Source organism: Dendrobates tinctorius, unplaced genomic scaffold (genome assembly GCF_039654945.1).
Source record: "Dendrobates tinctorius isolate UK_male_01 unplaced genomic scaffold, ASM3965494v1 ptg000086l, whole genome shotgun sequence".
Classification (NCBI taxonomy): Eukaryota; Metazoa; Chordata; class Amphibia; order Anura; family Dendrobatidae; genus Dendrobates; species Dendrobates tinctorius.
In genome coordinates this window covers 65,719,237-65,740,349 of record NW_027361754.1, presented here as the reverse complement: position 1 = coordinate 65,740,349, position 21,113 = coordinate 65,719,237, and the positions used below count along the sequence as shown (strand labels likewise).

General features: G+C 47.9%; 1 protein-coding gene across 1 annotated transcript in view; it reads right to left on the bottom strand.

Moving 5' to 3' along the window:
* The window catches only part of LOC141097962 (uncharacterized), a 102,539-nt gene that overhangs the window by 11,124 nt on the left and 70,302 nt on the right, over window positions 1-21,113 (bottom strand). The window contains exons 6-8 of the mRNA XM_073585514.1: window positions 20,068-20,211; window positions 17,315-17,456; window positions 8,638-8,819 (exon numbers count right to left, since the gene is read on the bottom strand). Of these exons, the coding sequence (XP_073441615.1) occupies window positions 8,638-8,819; window positions 17,315-17,456; window positions 20,068-20,211 (468 nt within the window). The remainder of the gene's footprint in view (window positions 1-8,637; window positions 8,820-17,314; window positions 17,457-20,067; window positions 20,212-21,113) is intronic.

The following is a 21,113-nucleotide window of genomic DNA, read 5'->3' as shown; positions in this document are numbered from 1 at the left end:
GACTGGCTTTTCATCACTAAACCCCAAGTTTTACATACCTTGTTGTGCGGTTTATAAGACGCACCCCAAATTTTGAGGAGAAAAATAGGAAAAAAAACCCCTTTTTTTTTAATAAAATGGTGGTGCTTCTTACAATCCATGCGTCTTATTGCTTACCGGGGGTGGTGACTGCAGTGAAGCGGGGTCCCAGGGTCGTTGCTGGCGGAGGCAGGAGTGGGGTGATGCTGCGGACCCCATACTGGGAGAAATGGTTGTTCGGATGTATGACGCTGCGTGTGTTTGGGGGGCTCAGCCGATATTTTGTCAAAGTCTGGAGATCTTGGGCTTTCACAAAATTTCGGCACAGCCCTCGCACCACCAAACAACCCCTCATCCCAGCCTGCGGCCTGCAACAACACGTCACTCTTGCCTCCTCCAGCAGCAACCTAGGGACCCTGCTCCACAGCAGCTGATAAGGTATATTCAAATTATAAGATGCACCCCCATTTTCCCCCCAAATTTTGGTGAAAAAAATTGTGTCTTATAATCCGAAAAATACTGTACTTTGAAAAATGAGTCTGGCACAAGAATAGGGGTCCTCTGGGCAGCATTCCTATTGGTGTACAGGTGGAGATTAGTGATGAGCTTTCGTGCTGGGATAAGATGTTATCTGAGCCTGTTCATGTGTTAACCGAGTGTCTATGGCATGCTCAAAAAATATGTTTGTGTCTCGGGGCTGCATCTCTCACGACTGTTTGACAACCACAACACATGCAGGGATTACCTGTTTGTTAGGCAGGTGTTGCTGCTGTCGAACAGCCGCGAGACATGCAGGAGCAGGATCCTGAACTTATTTTTCGAGCACGTCGAAATCACTCGGTTACCACCTGAGCATGCTCGGATAACACCTTAAACACCTTATCCTAGCCCGTTCGCTCATCACTAGTGAAAACCTATCAAAGTTCAGCAGGGATAGGACTCTTCTAGTGACCGGCTTGTTTTTCAAGCTTTGCTTTCGTTGAGGCACCACAACATTTTAAACAGGGATTTTTGTGCATTCACAGTAAAATCCTTTTCTCCGAGCCACTCATAGGGGGATACAGGACCATTGGTGTTATGCTGCTGCCACTAGGAGGCTGACACTAAGTAGATACAAAAAGATTAGCTCCTCCTCTGCAGTATACACCCATACACTGGCTCCAGCTGAACCAGTTCCGTGACAAAGCAGCAGGAAATCAAGACCATTATAAGACAGTATAGAAACATCAAATCAAAGAACATTTGCATTAAAAGAGGCATAGATGCTCATGAGGAGAACATAATTTTACCCCTATACAAGTCACTAGTGCGACCACACTTAGAATACTGTGTACAGTTCTGGTCTCCAGTGATAAGAAAGACATAGTTGAACTGGAGCGGGTGCAGAGAAGAGCGACCAAGGTTATTAGGGAACTGGGGGGTCTGCAATACCAAGACAAGTTATTACAACACTTGGGGTTGTTTAGTTTGGAAAAACGAAGGCTTAGGCTACGTTCACACGTTCAGGATTTTTTTTTTTTTTTTTTTTTAGCATTTTTCCCCTGCAAAAACGCTTTAAAAAACGCATACATTAAACATCCTATTATTAGAATGAAATCCGCAATTTTTGTGCCCATGATGCATTTTTTTCCGCAAAAAAAACACATTGTGGAAAAAAAGCAACATGTTCACTAATTTTGCAGAAAATCTGCGGATTTCATTGAATTGGATGATCTGGAAAAAACCGCAAAATATCCACAAAAAAAAATTTCTGCATACGTGTGCACATAGCCTTAGGGGTGATCTTATTACAATATATAAATATACGCGGGGACAGTACAACGACCTTTCTAATGATCTTTTTACTCTTAGACCTGTGACGGGGACAAGGGGGCATTCTCTATGTCTGGAGGAAATAAGGTTTAATTATAATCACAGACGCAGATTCTTTACTGTAAGAGCAGTGAGACTATGGAACTCTCTGCCGTATGATGCTGTAATGAGTGATTCACTAGTAAAATTTAAGAAGGGACTGGATACATTTCTTGAAAAGTATACTTATACAGGGTATATATACTAGATTCCTTGATAAGGCGTTGATCCAAGGGACTAGTCTGATTGCCGTACGTGGAGTCGGGAAGGAATTTTTTTCCCCAACGTGGAGCTTAGTGTTTGCTGCATGGGTTTTTTTTTTACCTTCCTCTGGATTAACATGTTAGGCTATGGGTCGAACTAGATGGACTTAAAGTCTCCCTTCAACCTTAAATACTATGTTATTATGTAACATAGCTCAGAGAAAAGGATTTTACGGTGAGTACACAAAAATCCCTGTTTCTCCTTTGCCTCATTGGGGGACACAGGACCATGGGACGTCCTAAAGCAGTTCCTGGGTGGGGAACCGACAGGGCAGACCAAACCTCCTGCACCAGTTGCCTAGAGTTGCGCTACCGCTGCCTGCAAGATCAGTCTTCCCAGGCTCGCATCTGCTGAGGCCCGAGTGTGAATGTTATAGTGCTTCGAGAAGGTGTGCAGACTGGACTAAATCGCAGCCTTACAAACCTGTTCCGCCAACGCCTGGTGCTGAATGGCCCAGGAGGCACCCACCGAACAAGTGGAGTGTGCCTTAATCCCGGCTGAGATAGGCTTGCCTCTGACACAATAAGCCTCTTGAATAGCCGAGCGAATCCACCTGGCTATTGTGGACTTAGAAGTGGCGAGTCCCTTCCTGTGACCCTCAGGAAGAATGAATAAAGCGTCCGCTTTGCAGAAGGACACTGTCTGTGAGATGTACCCTTCTGAGAGCCCTCACCAGAAGCAGAGAGTGAAGAGCCCTGTTAAAATGGTGTGGTCGGGCAATACGAGGGTAGGACAATGTCCTCGTTAAGGTGAAAGAAAGAGACTACTTTGGGCAAGAAGGACGGAGACGGCCTGAGAACCACCTTGTCCTGGTGAAAAATTAGGAAAGGTGCTCAACAGGACAGGGCGGCTAACTCAGATACCCACCTGATTGACGTCAACGCGACAAGAAAGGTGACCTTCCATGAAAAGTGGGTCAGAGAGACATCCTGCAGCTGTCCAAAGGGAGACTCCTGTAGAACACCCAGGACCAAGTTAAAGTCCCAGGCATCAAATGGGAATCTATAGGGGGGTACCACATGGGACACCCCCTGAATGAATGTCTTCACCTGCAGTTTGGAAGCGATCCTGCACTGGAACAAAACTGATAAGGCAGAAATCTGACCTTTGAGGGAACTAAGCGCTAAGCCTGAGTCCAGACCAGTCTGAAGGAACTCCAGAATGGACGGGATGGAGAAGGCGAGAAGAGAACAACCGCGGTCCCTGCACCATGCAAAAAATGTTCTCCAGGTATGGTGCTAGATGCACAAGGATGTAGGTTTCCGAGCGCCAATCATGGTGGAAACCACTTTTTGGGAGAACCCAACTTGGGTTAGGACCCAGGATTCAATGGCCATGCTGTTAAACACAGGGTCCCTGAGTTCTGGTGGCAATCGGGCCCTGGGAGAGCAAATCTGTTCAATTCGGTAGTCGCCAGGGAACGTCGGCAACAAGCTGCACCAACTCCGCGTACCACACCCGGCGTGGCCAGTCCGGAGTGACTAGGATCGCTGGAATCCCTTCCATCATGATTTTCCTGATGACCCTCGGGAGCAATGGAAGTGTGGGAAACACATACGGAAGACGGAATAGACGCCACAGGAGGACCAGTCATCCGCCCCAATGGCCTCTCGATCCCGGGACCGAGCTATGAACTCGGGCATATTGGCATTTAGTCTTGATGCAATCAGATCCACGTCCGGAGTTCCCCAGCTATGACAAATCTGTTGGAAGATCTCTGGATGAAGTGACCACTCCCCCGAAGCGAGACCCTGGTGGCTGAGGAAGTCTACCGGCCAGTTTTCCACGCCCAGGATGTGAACTGCTGAAATGACTGAGTGGTTCATCTCAGTCCAGTGGAGAATGTCCTTCCCTCGCACATTGCCATCCTGCTGCGGGTGCCCCCTGATGGTTGATATATGCCACAGCCGTGGAATTGTCCGATTGTATTCAGATGGGGCAACCCGCCAGGAGGTGATGGAACCGCCGCAGTGTCAACCGAATCGCCCAGATTTCCAGGATGTTGATCGGAAGAAGCGCCTCCCAAGGCGACCAGCACCCCTGGGCAGTGTGATGTCGAAACACAGTCCCCCAGCTGAGAAGACTGGCGTCAGTGGTTACCACCAGTCATTGCACCGGAAGAATTTCCCGATTGAGGGAAGACCGCAACGTCCACCACCTGAAGCCTGCTTGACCCGCAGGGACAAATGGCACAGCCGGTCGAGGGAGAATGGTTTCCTGTCCCTGGCCGCCAGAAGCGCATGCTGCAGAGGATGGAGGTGTAGCTGGGTGAAGGGAACAGCTTCTATCGCTGCCACCATTTGGCCCAGGACCCCCATGGCAAATCAGATGGAAGGAGGGGATGGGCGACAAAGTGCCCGGGCTCCCTGTTGAAGGGCTAAGACCTTGTCTAGAGGAAGAATCACCAACCCTCAGGAGGGATATCTGCTGAGCTGGAACAGGGGAAGACATGTTTAAATTTGTCAGCCAGACCAGGCGAGAAAGTGTATACATCGTGATACAGACGCACTCTGTGCAGTTTTGGAAAGACGGTCCCTTGATTAGTAGTATAGCAAAACGACCACTCCCTGTGAGTGCAAAATGGACATGACGGCTAACAGGACCTTTGTGAACACTCTGGAAGCGGTGGCGAGGTTGAAGGGCAAAGCTGTAAACTGGAAATGTTCCTCAGGACAGCGAAGCGCAGCAACCTTTGGTGAAGGGGGAAAAAAAAAAAAATCGGGACATGAAGGTAAGCATCCCGGATGTCGATGGAAGCTAGGAACTCCCCCTTCTCCATCAAGTGATGACAGAACGGAGGGACTCCATCCTGAAGTGTTAGACCTTGACAAACTTGTTTAGGAGCTTCAGGCACAGAATTGGTCGCACCGTTCCGTCCTTCTTCCGTCTTTGGAACCACAAAAAAGTTCAAGTAGAACCCTTCGAACCTCTTGTTTTCTGAGGCAGGAATAATGAGAGAGCCAGATATAATGAAATAGGAGTACACGACCGCCTACTCTGCTGGTTTTCACCGGATAATGCAGCGAGTCATTGAACGGAGAATCTATTGGACCTGGATCCCTTGGGTCAGCTCTTCCACGACTAGCTGGTCTTATACGAAACCTGGGGGCCCCTGTCCCCACGTGAGGCACGCCCCGATCTGAAAGAGGTGGTCGTATTGGACCAACCGGGATTGCTGCAAAAGGACCAGAAACGCGTCTGTTGCTGCCGACAAAAAGGTTGCCTAGTCTTCTGCTGGGGGAGGAACTTACTTTTTCCTCCAGTGGCGTGCAAAATAAACTGATCCAGCTTCTCTCCAAATAAACGGCCGCTCTGGTAAGGCAGAGACGTTAGGGACTTTTTGGATGCAGACTCCGCTTGCCATTCCCTGAGCCACAGTGCCCGTCTAATGGAGATGGCATTTGAGGCTGCAAATGCAGCACAGTTAGCCGAGTCCAGGGAAGAAGCAATATTCCCTGGCCAAGGACATCTGATTGTCCATATCGATTGCCTCAGGAGGAAGGTCACTATCCTGAATGGTTCTGGTCAGGGTATCTGCCCAAGAGACCATAGCTTTAGCTACCCACGCCACGGCAAAAGAGAGAGAGAGTGCCGCGCCCGAGGCTTCAAAAACTGAATAGACAAGATTCTCTGACGATCCGTGGGGTCTTTAATCGAGGAGGGTTTTGGTGCCAGGCGGGATACAGGTGGATCAACTGGAGGGGATTCAGCCCATTCCTTCCACAGATCCGATGAAAATGGGTATCTAGCCTCAAGAGGTTTCTGACCTGTGAAGCGTTTGTCCAGTCGCTACCTATGCCGCTGAACTATGCCCAGAAACTTGGTATGGTTGGAGAAAACCCTATGAGGGCATTTGGTCCTCTTGAAGGACAAAGCGTGATCCAGGACGGAATCAGAGTTCTCGTCAACCTTCAAAGTCTGGTTGACGGGCTCAATGAGACTATCCACCGTTGCCTGATAATCCAGCGAGTCTAGATCAAGGGGCATGTCGGAATCAGACTCAGAGTTCTGGTTACTGCGAACCCCGGGTGAGGGGGAGCGGGAAACGCAGCCCACGGATGCTGAGGCGCGAGAAGGCCTGGGAGACATGCTATGAACCCGTTCCCTAGATGCCTGTGGCGTTTTTGACTGAGAACGGCCCCTGCTGGCCAATGGTTCCCGTGATGTAGAGGAACCTTCTAAGACAGGCAGACAAATGCCCCGACCTGTAGAGGAATCTTGGAGGGACTCAATTGCTTTGGTCAGTGAAGCCAAGGACTGCGACAATGACGAAGCCCACTCAGGGGGACTAGTTATACTGGGTTCGGTAGCGGTGGCCTCCCTCGAGGCAACTCAGTCTGCCAGGTGGTACATGAGGTGAAAAACACTGTATGTGTTTTGCTAGCCTTCTTGGATGTCTTAGAGAGTGACATGGTGTACCCCAGTCTGTCCCGGATTCTGCTGATATGCTCCATTAGGGAGGGTTGTGGCTTGTAAGCCCCAGTGACTACTGCAGAGAAGGGCCAATAAGTGTATCTGGCGCAGCAGAGATCTTACCCAGGTCCTGTGGCCCTGTGTGAGCGGTCCTCCCGATGTACAGCGCTGTAGCATGCCAGCCGGTGGATGAAGATGTCCGCCGGGAATTGCAGATAAGACGCCGAGAGCAGGGTGACCAGGCTGCAAGTGTAGAGAGGCGGCCGTTAGATAAAGATGGCCACCTGGAGTTGCCAGAGGGAAGTCTCACCGTGTGCGAGAAGTGCCAAGACATGGGCGGAGCTGCTGTGACATCATAAAGTGGGCGGAGCTCCGGGTTGCAAAGGAGAATAGGCCCAAGCCTATATTTCCGAAGCAGGCCGGAACACACCCGAGGGAGAGGGTACGCCACGGGGGATAGCGCTTAAAGCGCTGTAGCAGGAGCCCTCCGCTGGATACTGCTCATGTCCCAGGCCCACACTTACCAGTAGTGTGCGACCCAGTATGGAACCACCGCAGGAGAAGCAAAGCACCCGGGATGCTCTGCTTATAGGTCAGGTGGTGTAGCATGGACGGTGCAGGGAACCCTCCATCCACCATCCATTTGTCAGGGAGGTGGAGAGGGACCGTCAGCCTTCCTTCCATCGCCACTGTTCATCAGTGGTGACGCAGTGGGGGTCGCACGGACGCCATAAGAGCCTCTGGACATCCAAGGGGTTAACTCCCTCAGGATGGGGCAGGGCTGTTGGTCCAGCTGTAATAAGCCTGGAGGCAGAGGGGGGGGGGGTACATGAAGGTGATACTCCATGTTCCCATCTGTTGTCGGTATGGGGATAGCGGTTCCCTGAAGGGACCCATCTCCCCTAAAGAAGAGCGCAAGCATACCGTAGCAAACGATGCAGGAGGGGGTACGTGGAGACGACACTACACGTTCCGGCCTGTTGTAGGTTTGGGGAAAGCGGAGCCCTTAAGGGATCCATCGCCCCCTGTAATCCTTTGAAAAAACATGACTCCTACTGACACGAAGCTTGAACTGGTTCGGCTGGAGCCAGTGTCTAGGTGTATAATGCAGAGGAGGAGCTAATCTTTTTGTATCTACTTAGTGTCAGCCTCCTAGTGGCAGCAGCATAACACCCATGGTCCTGTGTGTCCCAATGAGACGAAGGAGAAAAGTAAATCTCAGCACTACCACATATGTGTATATATGAACACCCATAACCCAGTTCATAATTTACTTTTTTTTTGTTAAGTTTCTTTTCTTTCTTGATTTGTGGTTTTCACTGATATTTTTTTCTACCGAATTAATGAAAATGGCACATGCAATTCACGAATTTTGAGTAAAGCCAAAAATGGCCTTTTTTTCTCAGAAAAATTACTAAATCACAAAAGACAACTTAGAGGGCGCAAATTGTTTGACTTATTTGCTCGTCAATCACAAAATAAAAAGGTATTCACGCCCCCCCACCCCCCGGCCAAAAAAAAAAAAAATGGTGTAATTGCAATGATGAATCGGACACAGATCGTTTAAAAGAAGAGCGAGTTTAACAAAATTAGGAAAATTCACTTGAACTTGGCTGGGAAATTTTATTTGCATAGGACTTATTTGATCAAAACTGAATGAGCCCCAATTGCCGGAGAAAAATATAGAGCATAAAAAATAATATTTCCCACCCTAGGGGACGGCTTTACAAGCCAGAGGGTGAAAGTTAGCAGAGGACCGTGCAGTGAGTCATGGCAGCAAGACAGGTTACTAGCTCTGCAGTATATTTGCTGCCCTAAAAAGAATCCAGCAAAATGGAAACTAGCCACCTTTCTTGATACATTCGGACAAATCAAATTCCAAAAATTTCGGCAAATCACACTTTAGATGTAGTGACTTTTATTTCCTTCAAATCGATTTACTCATCTCTAGAATTTTTACGATTTTTTTTTTATCTAAACTGTTTGCAAGTTTGCTTTATTTCTTAGTATGCATGGATCAAAATAGTATAAAATGTTTGTAAAGATGTACAGAAAACATTACAAATATTCAAATACATTCAGTACATCTACCTCTGTCTGAGTCGTAAACTCGGCAGATCTTTTTTGGGCTGTCGCCCTATCCTTTTTGAAATGGCTTCCCAATACCTTTCTTCCAACAATTATGAAAGGGACTCCCGAATACTCCTGTAGGGAGACGTCATCAATGACCGGTCCTTCCCAATGCAGGGTAAACTTTGCTGTGGGCCTGAATTCTGGAAAAATATCAATACAAGGTAACTTTATTTATGGCATCATTAAACAATATAAACTGTCCAATAAAATACAGTAGTGAGGACCATCAATAGATTATATGTTGCCATATGTGTATAGATAGACACTTTGTGCCCATGATTCGACACAGGCGACTGCAACTAGAAAAACCATGTTGGACTTTCTTAAAAGTCAAATTAAACCCACCCAACACCCGCCCCCCCCAAAATATGCACGAAGTACCTCAGTTAGTGTTAAAGCAGTAGCAGGAGCAACCAAAACTCAACATATGCACCAACGCAACAACAAAGGCACGTAGGCCCAAAAAACAGTACAAACAGTTAGGGAGGGTGCTTTGTTCCCCAATGAAGGCTCCAAGAAAGAGATTTTACGGTGATTACCAAAAATCCCTCTTTATTAATCGCTTCATTGGGGGACACAAGTAACCATGGGACGTCCCAAAGCAGTCCCAAGGGTGGGAAAAGAAAAAAAAATTAAGAAAACGAACTCAGGTCAGGTGGTGCGTAACTGCCGCATGCAGCACCTTCCTGATGACGAACAGCCCAGGAGGCCCCCACAGCCCAGGTGGAGCGAGCCCTCCCCCACGGAGGAGGTGGTTTGTCCTGAATGCGGTATGCCTCCAATATTGCCAAACGAATCCAACGGGCAATAGTGGACTTAGAAGCTGGGAGCCCCTTAAGGCAACCTTCAGAGATGACAAACAGGAAACCGGACTGACAAAAGGAAGCAGTCCTTGAAAGGTAGACTCGAATAGCTCTGACCAAATCCAGCTTCTGGAGGGCTTCTCCAGTGGATAGACAGAAGAGAGGCACAGAGGAGGAAGGACAAGGTCTTCATTGATGTGAAAAGAAGAAACCACCTTGGGAAGGAAGGAAAGAATGGGTCTGAGAACTACCTTGTCCTAATGCAGGACCAGGAACAGAGAACGACAGGATAATGCCTCTAACTCAGGAAACCCTCCTGATGGATGTAATGGCGACTAAGAAGGCAACTTTTCATGACAGGAGAGAAAACTAAATATCTTGAATGGGCTCAAAGGGAGAGCGCTGGAGGGCGCCAAGAACGAGGTTAAGATCCCATGGGTCTATCGGAGGAGGATAAGGTGGTGCCAGGTGGGCGACAACTTGACAAAAGGTCTTTACCTGGGAATAGGAAACCAGATCTCTCTGGAAGCGAATTGACAGAGCGGTAACCTGTCCCTTAAGAGTACTGAGCGATAGACACCCGAGTCAAGACCTGCTTGGAGAAAACTAAGGATGGAAGGAAGGGAAAAGGACATCGGATACATTGTTCTCCTCACACCACCGGAAGAAGGCCTTCCAATATCTGTGGTAGATGCGTGAAGATGTTGGTTTTCTCGCCCTAATCATGGTCTGAATGACCTGGTGAGAAAAACGAGCCTTCCTCAGAGAAGATCTGGATGGTCTGGAAGCCTTCAGGGGGCGTCCATTAGCATTTTCACCAGCTCCGTGTACCAGGCCCATCTTGGCCAATCCGGAGATATCAGGATTACGGGGATTCCTTATGCCTTTATCTTTTTCACGACTCTCAGAATCAAGGGAGGGCAGAAAACGATAAGGCAGTCGGAACGGAGACCATATGATTACCATAGCATCTCAACTGATGGCCAGAGGGTCCCGATACCAGGATACGAACTGAGGAACCTTGTGGTTCATGCAAGACCCCATCAGTTTGACGTCCGGGGTGTCCCATCGCTGGCAAATCTGGTTGAAAATGGTGAGACAGAGTCCATTCGCCCGATGCCAGACCCTGACGGCTCAGAAAATCGGTAGTCCAATTTTCCACCCCCGGAATGTGAATGGCTGAAATAGCAGGGACGTGACGTTCCGCCCATCGCAGGATCCTTGTCACCTCTGTCATAACCTGCTTGCTGTGAGTCCCGCCTTAGTGGTTTATGTAAGCCACAGCCGTGGCGTTGTCCAATTGAATGCGGACCGGCTTGCCTGCGAGGAGGGACTGCCAGTGGAGAAGGGAGAGAAAGATCGCTCTGATCTCCAGAAGATTGATGGGTGAGCGGCTTCCTGAGCGCTCCAGCGACCCTGCACTATGTGATGAAGGAAGACCGCTCCCCAACCGAGGAGACTGGCGTCGGTGGTGATGACCTGACACTGGAGAGGGAGGAAGGACCTCCCGTGCAGGACTGAGACGGATAACGTCCACCAGGTCAGGGATTGCCTCACTGTGAGAGGCAGAAGTACGGGTCGGTCCAGGGAAATGGTTCTCTTGTCCCAAGCACACAAGAGGGCCTGCTGAAGAGGACAGTTGTGGAACTGGGCAAAAGTCACGGTTTCCATGGAGGCAATCATCTTCCCCAGAACTCTCATGCAAGATCGCAAGGGGAGAGTAGCTCGTAGCTTTAGAGAGCGGATTCCCTGGCAGAGAGATGAAAACTTGTCCTTTGGAAGGAAGACACGGACTTGGGCCGTGTCAAACCTCATACCCAGAAACACCAGGTGGTCAGGGAGGACTTCTCTCTGTTGATGATCCAGGCGAGACCGACCAGAGTGTCCAGAGTGATCTGAAGACAATGCTCGCAGTCTCGGCGGGATGGCCCCTTGTTCAGCAGATCTTCCAGGTAAGGAATTATGAGAATCCCCTTGGAGCGAAGAATGGAAATGAAAACTCTGGGTGCAGAGGTCAAGCCGAAAGGAAGGGCGTGAACTAATAATGATCCTCCTGGATCGCGAACCAAAGGAATCTCTGATGCTGAACACAAACAGGAATGTGAAGATAAGCATCCAGAACAAAGAAATTCTCCCGGTTTCATGGAGGCGATCACCGAGCGTAAGGACTCCATCCTGAAATGGCAGATCTGAACGTGGCGGTTCAACTCTTTGAGGTCCAAAGTCGGGCAGAGCGATCCGTCTTTCTTCGGGACTACAAAAAGATTGGAGTAGAACCCTGAAAACCGCTCGTTCCAGGGAATGGGTACGATTACTCCTGTGCGTAGAAGGGAGGAGACGGCCGTCTTGGCGGGCGAGACAGAAAGAAACGTCTTCCTGGGGTGGAAGAAATGTCGATTTTGTAACCAGACGTAACTATCTCTCTGAACCAGGCGTCGTTGACCACCGACATCCATGCGTCCCTGAAGAGAAAAAGCCGGCCTCCCACTCTGGAGAGATTCCCAGATGGGGGACTCGTCACTTAGAAGAGAACCTGTAAGAGCGGGACCTAGAGGGCATGGAGGAGCAACCCTTTGGCCTGCAGTGAGGTGCAGGTTTGAAGGATGGTTTCTTCCTTTCCCCTGGGGTGGAAGAGCAGTCCTGCTGGGAGGAAGTCCCTGAAGAAGAGAAGGGTCGAAAGGAATGAAAAGGCAGGGGCCTATTGAAAGAACATTTAGGCCTGGACTGAGGAAGAGAGGTACTTTCCCCCCCCCCGGCAGCATCTGAAATGATCTGATCTAGTTTGGACCCGAAAAGCCTAGAACCTTGAAAGGCCAGGATAGTGAGAGACTTTTTTGAGGGCGGATCTCCATTCCACACCTTCAACCAGAGGATGCGGTGTATAGCAATGATGTTGCTGTTTGCTCTGGCGGAACAACCGGCCGCATCCAGGCAGCCACAAGATATTTGCCTGCGTGGGCAATCTGGTCTGCCAAATCTGCCATCTCATCTGGAGGAGCTGCCGCTAGGATGCCCTGGCGGAACATTTTGGCCCAGATGGACTTTGCCACCCAGGTGGAAGCGAAGCTAGAGCAGGAGACACCAGCCACTTCAAAGGCTGATTTAGCCAAAGACTATCTGCCTATCCATAGCATCACCGAAAGAAGCATTCGGAGCACTGGTGGCGGCAGATAGATTTGAAAGATGTTCCAGGACCTGCACCAGAGACTGCAATACTTTAGTCAGGTCAGAGACCAACTGAGACATGGCAACAGCCCACTCCGGAGGGAGGGGTGTGCTCTCATCCTGGGCGTTAAAAGTGGTCCTGTGCGGCAGACATGGTGAAAGAGCTGCTGGACGGGCAGAAAGGGGACAACTGACCTGAAGACCACTTTCTTTTGCAGCAAATGGAGGGAGGACGAGAAGCCCCTGCAGAACTGGGCATAAGTGGAGCCTTGGTGATACTGCTCAAGAGGGCTATGGAGAAGGACAGAGGCAAGGACAGAGCCTACTCAATACCAGCGATGGACAGCAGATGACTGTTAGGTTAGCTCTGTCCTCCTTGTCAGATGTCCATGGGTAGATGCAGCGAGGTCTGATGCCAGATGTGCAGGAGAAGGCAGGGAAAGGCAGTGAGCCGAATGCACAATCTGCTGAGGCATGAGATCCAAGATGGCCTCGGCAACACAGACACAGTAAGCATGCTGCAGGGCGATGGGCGTGGCTAAGGTGCCAGCCGCTGAAATCAAAAGGCTGTATTCAATTGGCTGATGCGCCCGGGGACGTGGACAGCCCTGAGAATCTGCCAGCCAGGAGAAACAGAAAGCGCCTCTTATTGGATGATCGTCGGGTGGGGGGGGCGTGTCCCAGCCAGGAGAAGGAGCTCCAATAGGAGAGGAAAAGGCGCCGAAAAGACACACGCAAAGCAGGGGGCGTGGCCTGGTCAGAGCAGAGACTCTCTGTCCCAGCGAGGCCTCCTATTGGCCCAGAAAGAGCGTGAAATTCAAGTGCTCAGTAGAGAATGGCGAGGGAAACCAGAGAGGGGGTGCGGTCAGGGATGAAAGGAGAATGCCCGGGACATGGGGAAATGGCCGTGGCTGCTTAAAGCCGCTCTGTCCCCTGTTAAGGGACGGAAATGTGACGGATCCTGCCTGCGCCGCTGAAGGGGAAAACATACATTACCTGTAAGATGGGTCCACGATTCCTCTTCGCAGATGAGGATCACATCAGGAGCCCTCGGGTGGGAGAGGGCAATTGGAATCAGAGATGATACTTCCCGGTCAGGAGGGGAAAAGGCAAGGACTGGCCACCGGGAATCACCCTGAAACACCTGTAATGGTGACAGGGGATAAAGTCCCGTCTGCGGGTCCGAGAGTGGGGGATGTGGGTGACACCACACTGCTCTATCAGTGGCATACGTACGGGAAAACAGGATGAGAAATTACACCCTATTACCCTGGAGAGATGAACCTGAAAAACAAAGGGAAAAAGATTAATAGACACAAACAGGGAACCTGCAAAGGAACATGCAGATCTGGGATCAGATCCAGGTCCCCCTCCTAAAGACACTGAGCTTAAAGCAAACCTGTGAGCTATTTTGTCCACTATAAGATGTGGCCACTGCCTTTCAGAGCTTATACAGCCCTGGCAAAAATTAAGAGACCACTGCAAAATTTTCAGTTTGTCTGATTTTTCTCTTTATAGGTATATTTGTGAGTAAAATGTAAACTGCTCTTTTATGCTATAAACTCCTGACAACATGTCTTCGAATATCCAAGCACTAAATTTTGTATTTATTTTCAGAAAATGAGAAATGGTCAAAAGAACAAATAAAATGCAGTGCTTGGACACCTCAAATAATGCTAAGAAAACAAGTTCATAATCATTTAGAAACAACAATACTAATGTTTTAACTCAGGATTAGCTCAGAAATCAATATTTTGTGTAATAACCATGATTTTTAATCACAGCTTTCATACATCTTTGCATACTTTCCACCAGTCTTTCACACTGCTTTTGGGTAACTTTATGCCACTCTTGCTACAAAAATTTAAGCAGTTCTTCTTTGTTTGATGGCTTGTGACTATCCATCTTCCTCTTGATTACATTCCAGAGGTTTTCAATAGGGTTCAGGTCTGGAGATTGGGCTGGCCATGACTGGGTTTTGATGTGGTGGTCCTTCATCCACACATTGATTGACCTAGCTGTGTGGCATGTTGCATTGTCCTGCAGGAAAAACCAGTCCTCAGAGTTGGGGAACATTGCCTGAGCAGAAGGAATCAACTGTTTTTCCAGGATAACCTTGTAGGCGGCTTGATTCATACGTCCTTCGCAAAGATTAACCTGCCCAATTCCAGCCTTTGTGAAGCATTCCTAGATCGTCACCGATCCTCCACCAAATTTCATAGTGGGTGCAAGACACTGTAGCTTGTACGCCTCTCCAGGTCTCCGTCTAACCATGTGACGACCAGATGTTGGGCAAAGCTGAAAATTAGACTCATCAGAGAAGATTACCTTAATCCAGTCCTCTATGGTCCAATCCTTATGGTCTTTGGCAAACTTCAGCCTGGCTCTCCTTTGCTTCTCATGGAGGCAACATGACGCTCACTGTATCCCTCTGCTAGTAAAGCCAGAATTGAGCCCTTCATTTCCTCTTTCAAAACTTTTCTTTTCAACTACTTTGGCATGGAAAAAAGTTATTTTTTCATTCCTATTATTTTTGGGATATTATTAACACTTGTTTTGCCACCCAGCTTGTCCTATTGCAAGAGGATTGTGAACACCACAGCAGGATTTTTTATACTATTCTTCGTTAAATAAGATTTGGTTCAGGTGATCACCTAACCAGAAGCACATTAAGTAGAATGAGGTGTACTCTGGTTGGAATTCAACTGACACTGGAATGGAATGGCTGTCAGACATGTAGAGAAGCTGATTTTTATAAAACGGTGCAGTGGTCTCTTAATTTTTGCCAGAGCTGTATACAACATTCTGTAATGCTGTAGATAAGAACCCCGATCTGACCTGCAAGGTAAGAAAAATAAGTTTTATTATACTCACCCGAGGGGGGGCGCAGGTCCTGGTCCGGCGCCTCCCATCTTCTTGCGATGCCACCCTCCTGCCTGATTCATAGCTCCCCGGCATTGCGCTCCTTCGCAGGCGTACTTCTACAAAGTACTGAGGTACGCAGGTGCCGGGAAAGGTCAGAGACTCAGCGCCTGCGCACTGCAGGAATCTGTTCTGCCATCAACAGGGCAGAGAAGTACGCCTGCGCAGGAGCGCTATGCTGGGGAGCCACGAGGTCAGAAGGAGGGCTGAGTAGCAAGAAGATGGAAGGTGCCGGACCCAGATCTGCGACACCCTTCGGACCAATTCGGCCCCCTGGGTGAGTGTAATAAAACTTATTTTTCTTATCTTGCAGGGCGGATCAGGGGCTTATCCACAGCATTATAGAATGCTATAGATAAGCTGTAGATAAGCCCTGAAAGGCAGTAGACACATTTTATAGTGGCCAAAACAGCTGACAGGTTCTCTTTAAACTGAGGTACTTGGTGCCTGTCAGTGAGTGTATACTGCTGAGGAGGAGCTATTTTCCTTTTTTTTGCCTAGTGTCAGCCTCCTAGCGACAGCAGCATACACGCCTGGTTACCTGTGTCCCCCAATGAAGCGATAAAGAAATATATCCAGCAATAGTACTGTATTTTTCGGACTATAAGACGCCCAGGACTATAAGACGCACCAAAATTTTGGGGTGCAAAATAAGAAGATAGATTTTTATAAGGTGGGTGTCTGTCCGTCTTATAGTCTGAATTTAAGGTATCTTACCTGGGGGCCGGTGGACCAGGGTCACAGTAGGCATGGTCTCTTCCTCTGGTAAGCGGGAAGCTGGTGGTGGTAGAAGTGGGGCACTACTGTGGGCCCTGGGTGGAAGGAGGGGGTATCCCAGCGGTGCGATGCTGCGGGTCCGGTGTGTTGAGAGCAGAGCAGGGTGTGTTGCATGGAGCAGGGTCCCACAGCCTAAGGAAAATGGCTGCCTTCGGTGGTGTGTGCACAGATTGAAATCTTGACTGGGATCTCGGGATCCCAATCTGTGCACGCGCCACCTCCAGTTGCCACAGCTTCATTAAAATGGCTGCCAGGAAGGCAATGATGCACTCTGCTCACTGCCAACATCGAGCCTGTAGCATAGCCACAATTCTACCACCAAGGAAGGGATCCTGCTCCACCACTGCCGCAACCCAGTGAGCCTGCATTTGGACTATAAGATGCACCCCCCATTTTCCTTCTAAATTTGGGGTGAAAAAAGTGCATCTTATAGTCTGAAAAATACGGTAAGCTGCAGGTCCTGCTCTTCTTACTGCCGCAGGAATAGATGTTGATCCTTACTACATGTCCCTCCCGATTCAGAGGTTTTGCCTTTTTTATGCTTTAGTAAAACATTAGTAACGGACCACATGTGTAGTGAGGTGCTTGCAGTTATTACAGATCATCAATATCTGATCAGTGTGGATCTGACCCTCTCCGATTCGCTGACGCCTGGTAATAGACAACTGTAACCCCACAGCTCCATCCACCGCGCAGGGGCCATTTCTCAGTGCCTCAGAATTGGTTGCAGGGCTGGATTTTTTATGTTAAGTCGTGGGTTGCAAGATGACCCCATTGGCAATCATTAGATTTAATGTAGCACAGTGGCGAAACATGCTGCCCTAAGGACGCATCCTTGCATTGCTTAAAGATCGCATTTTTCACAGCTTGTGAATAAGCCTCAACTCATTGACATTACAGAATTTTATGCTGAAAGGTAATAGGAATAATGACGTGAATAGTCACAGAAAATTCTGTAGTAAAATTACCTTCATTCCCAAAGTCTTTCTGCTTTTCTAGAACAATATAGTTGGAAGCTGTACTTTCCTCAAACTCAATAATGGCCTGCAAAGCGTTCTCTAAGGAATGGAACATTTTCAGCTGGCAGATTTCATGGGAGAGTATCATCTCCTAAAAGTGAAATATAGATAGGAAAAGAGAAAATAAAGAGTATATCAACATTGTATACAGAAGTTATGTGTAGCGCAAGTAGGAGTGGAGAATGTGAAAAACATAGTACATGCTTTATACAGACTTAAAGGGAATCTGTAAGGCTACTTTCACACTAGCGTTTCCTGGAGCTGCAGAGGGATGCGCACGGCCGCCGTGAAGCTCCGCCCATGGCTGCACCTCCTCTGGTCAGCTCCGCCTATGGGCGCATGACGCTGCATGTGACCTGCGTACCCTATCTTTAGCATTGAGTACGCAGGCCGTAAGCAGGTATGCGTTTGCCGGCGCATGCGTCCTTTTAACGGTGCGCCGTGCGCACCAAACTGCCACACGGTGCGCTTGGCACATTGCCGGGAATCAGGGTCTCTGTATCTACATAATGCCGGTCTATATTCGGCACCTCCACTTATCAGCTGTTCTTTGCTGCGGCGGCTGCCAAATGTGCAGAGCGTATAGACACAGAACACCACAGCTCCATACACTGTGTCATGGCCGTTCTCAGGTACTGCAACTCTGCTCACTTTGAAGTTAATCATTGACATCAGAGTCCCGGACAACCCTCATAAGACAGGTTACAAGCCTTAGATATTGGCGCTGAGAAACATCCTTTCATGTGCAATTTCTTTAATTAGCATGACTGGAGATGTAGGCATAATAAGTCAAATAATGATTAGAAAAACAGCCACCGTGAAAAAAAAAATATTTAAGCAGAGAGGGCTGAAACCATAATTTTTATTACAGCAATAAATTATATAAAAAAGAGTCTTATCCACCCATCAAGAGTTTCGCCTAAGCTGGCTTCATCTGGGGACTGAATGAAACTCAAAAGGATAACTACACTTCTGCTTGCCTTATATGTTATTGCACTACTGGTTTAGAATGTTTCTTCGCGATGAGGTGATGCCTGTGAATAATAACCATAACTCAGGACCGGGATCAGAAGTAGATGATTGGGATGATTAAAGACTACAGGGATCAGGGTGAAGATTGCACATGGGGTGCATCACATGTTCTGCTGGCTGTTAAAGGGGTTGTCCGGGCTTTTCACATAATCTCAGTACATATCTGGGCTGCAGAATTATGACAATAAGTAATTTACTTTCTGTCACTAGTTTGCACTGTTTTCTAGATATTCTGAACAGAACGTCCAAGGGGGGGTATGTTATGGCATTGAAATGAGAACCAGTCGTAACCTACTACTCTACTCCAAACATGCCCTCTATAGCAACAACCCCACCCTCCATAGCTACAGGCCCTCCCCGTCCACATGAAGCAGCCCTCATCACACAGTAACGAATTCTTCCCCTCCAGCAGCCTCAGTGCAGAGAGCTGCTCCTCCCCCAGACACACACTGAACAGTGATCTATGGAAAGTGAATCTAGTGAGGAAGGAAAATCGTCCTGTATTCTGGGCCACTCCATGATTACAATACATAACTCATTATCAGTAATTCCTTCCCTCACTGTCCCAGGCTGCTGGCAGCAGTGAGAACAGACTGTGTGATGGCCAGTGATGGGGGTCTGCAGCTTCTAATCTGCACAGGGGATGGCAGTCACTGATGTAATCTGTTCTGTGACAAAGTGTGAATGAGACAGCTCTGTGTTACTGATGTCTTCACACAGCAGCAGATTTGGTGCAGTGTATGTGTGAGCACTGTGTCTCTAATGACACAAATACTGATGGGAGCAGCCTGTCCAATCAGCAGCTGTAACAGTGTGAAGTGTTGGGGAGTGTATGTATGTATTGTGCCGCTTTCACAAATACAGGATCACTGCTGTGCTCTTTCCAATGCTGGAATGATGATAAAGATGAGTGCTGGTGCAGTTTTCTGCCAGCCAATGAGTGGGCAGTGGGTGGTGCTGGTCACTGGAGCTTGCTGGGAGTTTGGTGGAGCTTCGCACATACACTGCACCAAATCTGCTGCTGTGTGAAGACATCAGTGACACAGAGCTGTCTCATTCACACAGCAGAGGCTTTGTCACAGAACAGATTACATCAGTGACTGCCATCCCCTGTGCAGATTAGAAGCTGCAGACCCCCATCTCTGGCCATCACACAGTCTGTTCTCACTGCTGCCAGCAGCCTGGGACAGTGAGGGAAAGAATTACTGATAATGAGTTATGTATTGTAATCATGGAGTGGCCCAGAATACAGGACGATTTTCCTTCCTCACTAGATTCACTTTCCATAGATAACTGTTCAGTGTGTGTCTGGGGGAGGAGCAGCTCTCTGCTCTCTGCACTGAGGCTGCTGGAGGGGAAGAATTCGTTACTGTGTGATGAGGGCTGCTTCATGTGGACGGGGAGGGCCTGTAGCTATGGAGGGTGGGGTTGTTGCTATAGAGGGCATGTTTGGAGTAGAGTAGGAGGTTACAACTAGTTCTCATTTCAATGCCATAACATACCCCCCCTTGGACGTTCTGTTCAGAATATCTAGAAAACCGTGCAAACTAGTGACAGAAAGTAAATTACTTATTGTCATAATTCTGCAGCCCAGATATGTACTGAGATTATGTGAAAAGCCCGGACAACCCCTTTAAGTCATTACAAATAATTTGGAAAACATAATGTACCTCCTCATCTACGGGATGGTTCTCATGGGGCGATGACTGTGGAAAAAGAATTATGTAACTGTGGTTCAACTTGGAATTTTGCTCTAATGAATCTCTGATTTTTTCTGATGCCTCTTTCATTTGCCTTTTTGTCTTCTTTGCAATCTAAAACATAAAAATACATAGATTATGTAGAATAATTAATAAAAAAAAAAATTAAACATAAAAACATACAAATTTAAATTACCTCCATACTTAATAAAAAAGAAAAAAAAAAACATGCCTGAACTTTTGAACATCGATTGGAGAAGAAAATAACCTAATATAAAAGAGCATAGTAGGGTTTGAGATCATACCTAAATAAATGCACAAAAGCTGTACCAAAGAACCACAAAAAAAAAAACATAATACCAAAAATTACAAAAAGACTACACCTTAATTAACAATGATTAGCTACTCATTTAAAAGGTATACATTATTAAAATCCTATGGCAAGTGGAACAGCCCAGAGCATTAGATCTAGAAATATCTGGACAATGACACAAGATTTTGCATTTTACCCGTTTACCAAAACATATTCAAGATACAGTTATATAATCAATAAGGGTTTAAAGTGCACACACTCAGTTTTTTTGGGGGATATTAGCATCGTTATTGGAGTAAGGGTTTAGGAATTACAGCTCTTTAACATGTAGCTGCCTCATTTTAAAAGTGACCAAAAGTAATTGGACAATTACCGTATATACTCGTGTATAAGCCAAGTTTTTCAGCACATTTTTTTTGTGCTGAAAACGTCCCCCCTCGGCTTATACACGAGTCATTGTCCCAGAAGACGGCGGGGGAGCAGCGGGTCACAGGAGGCAGGAGCCGGAGGCTTCGACTAACTCCTGTGCCCGCTGCTAAAGAGAAATGAAAATTCACTGCGCTGGAAATGAATATTCATTTATCTTATAGCGCGCACAGTTACAGCCGCAGCGGCCGGCTTCCAGCAGCTGCTGGGCTATCATGGGTGCCCGCTCATTAAGGTAATGAATATTCACCTCTCTCCACTCCCATAGGCATGGAGA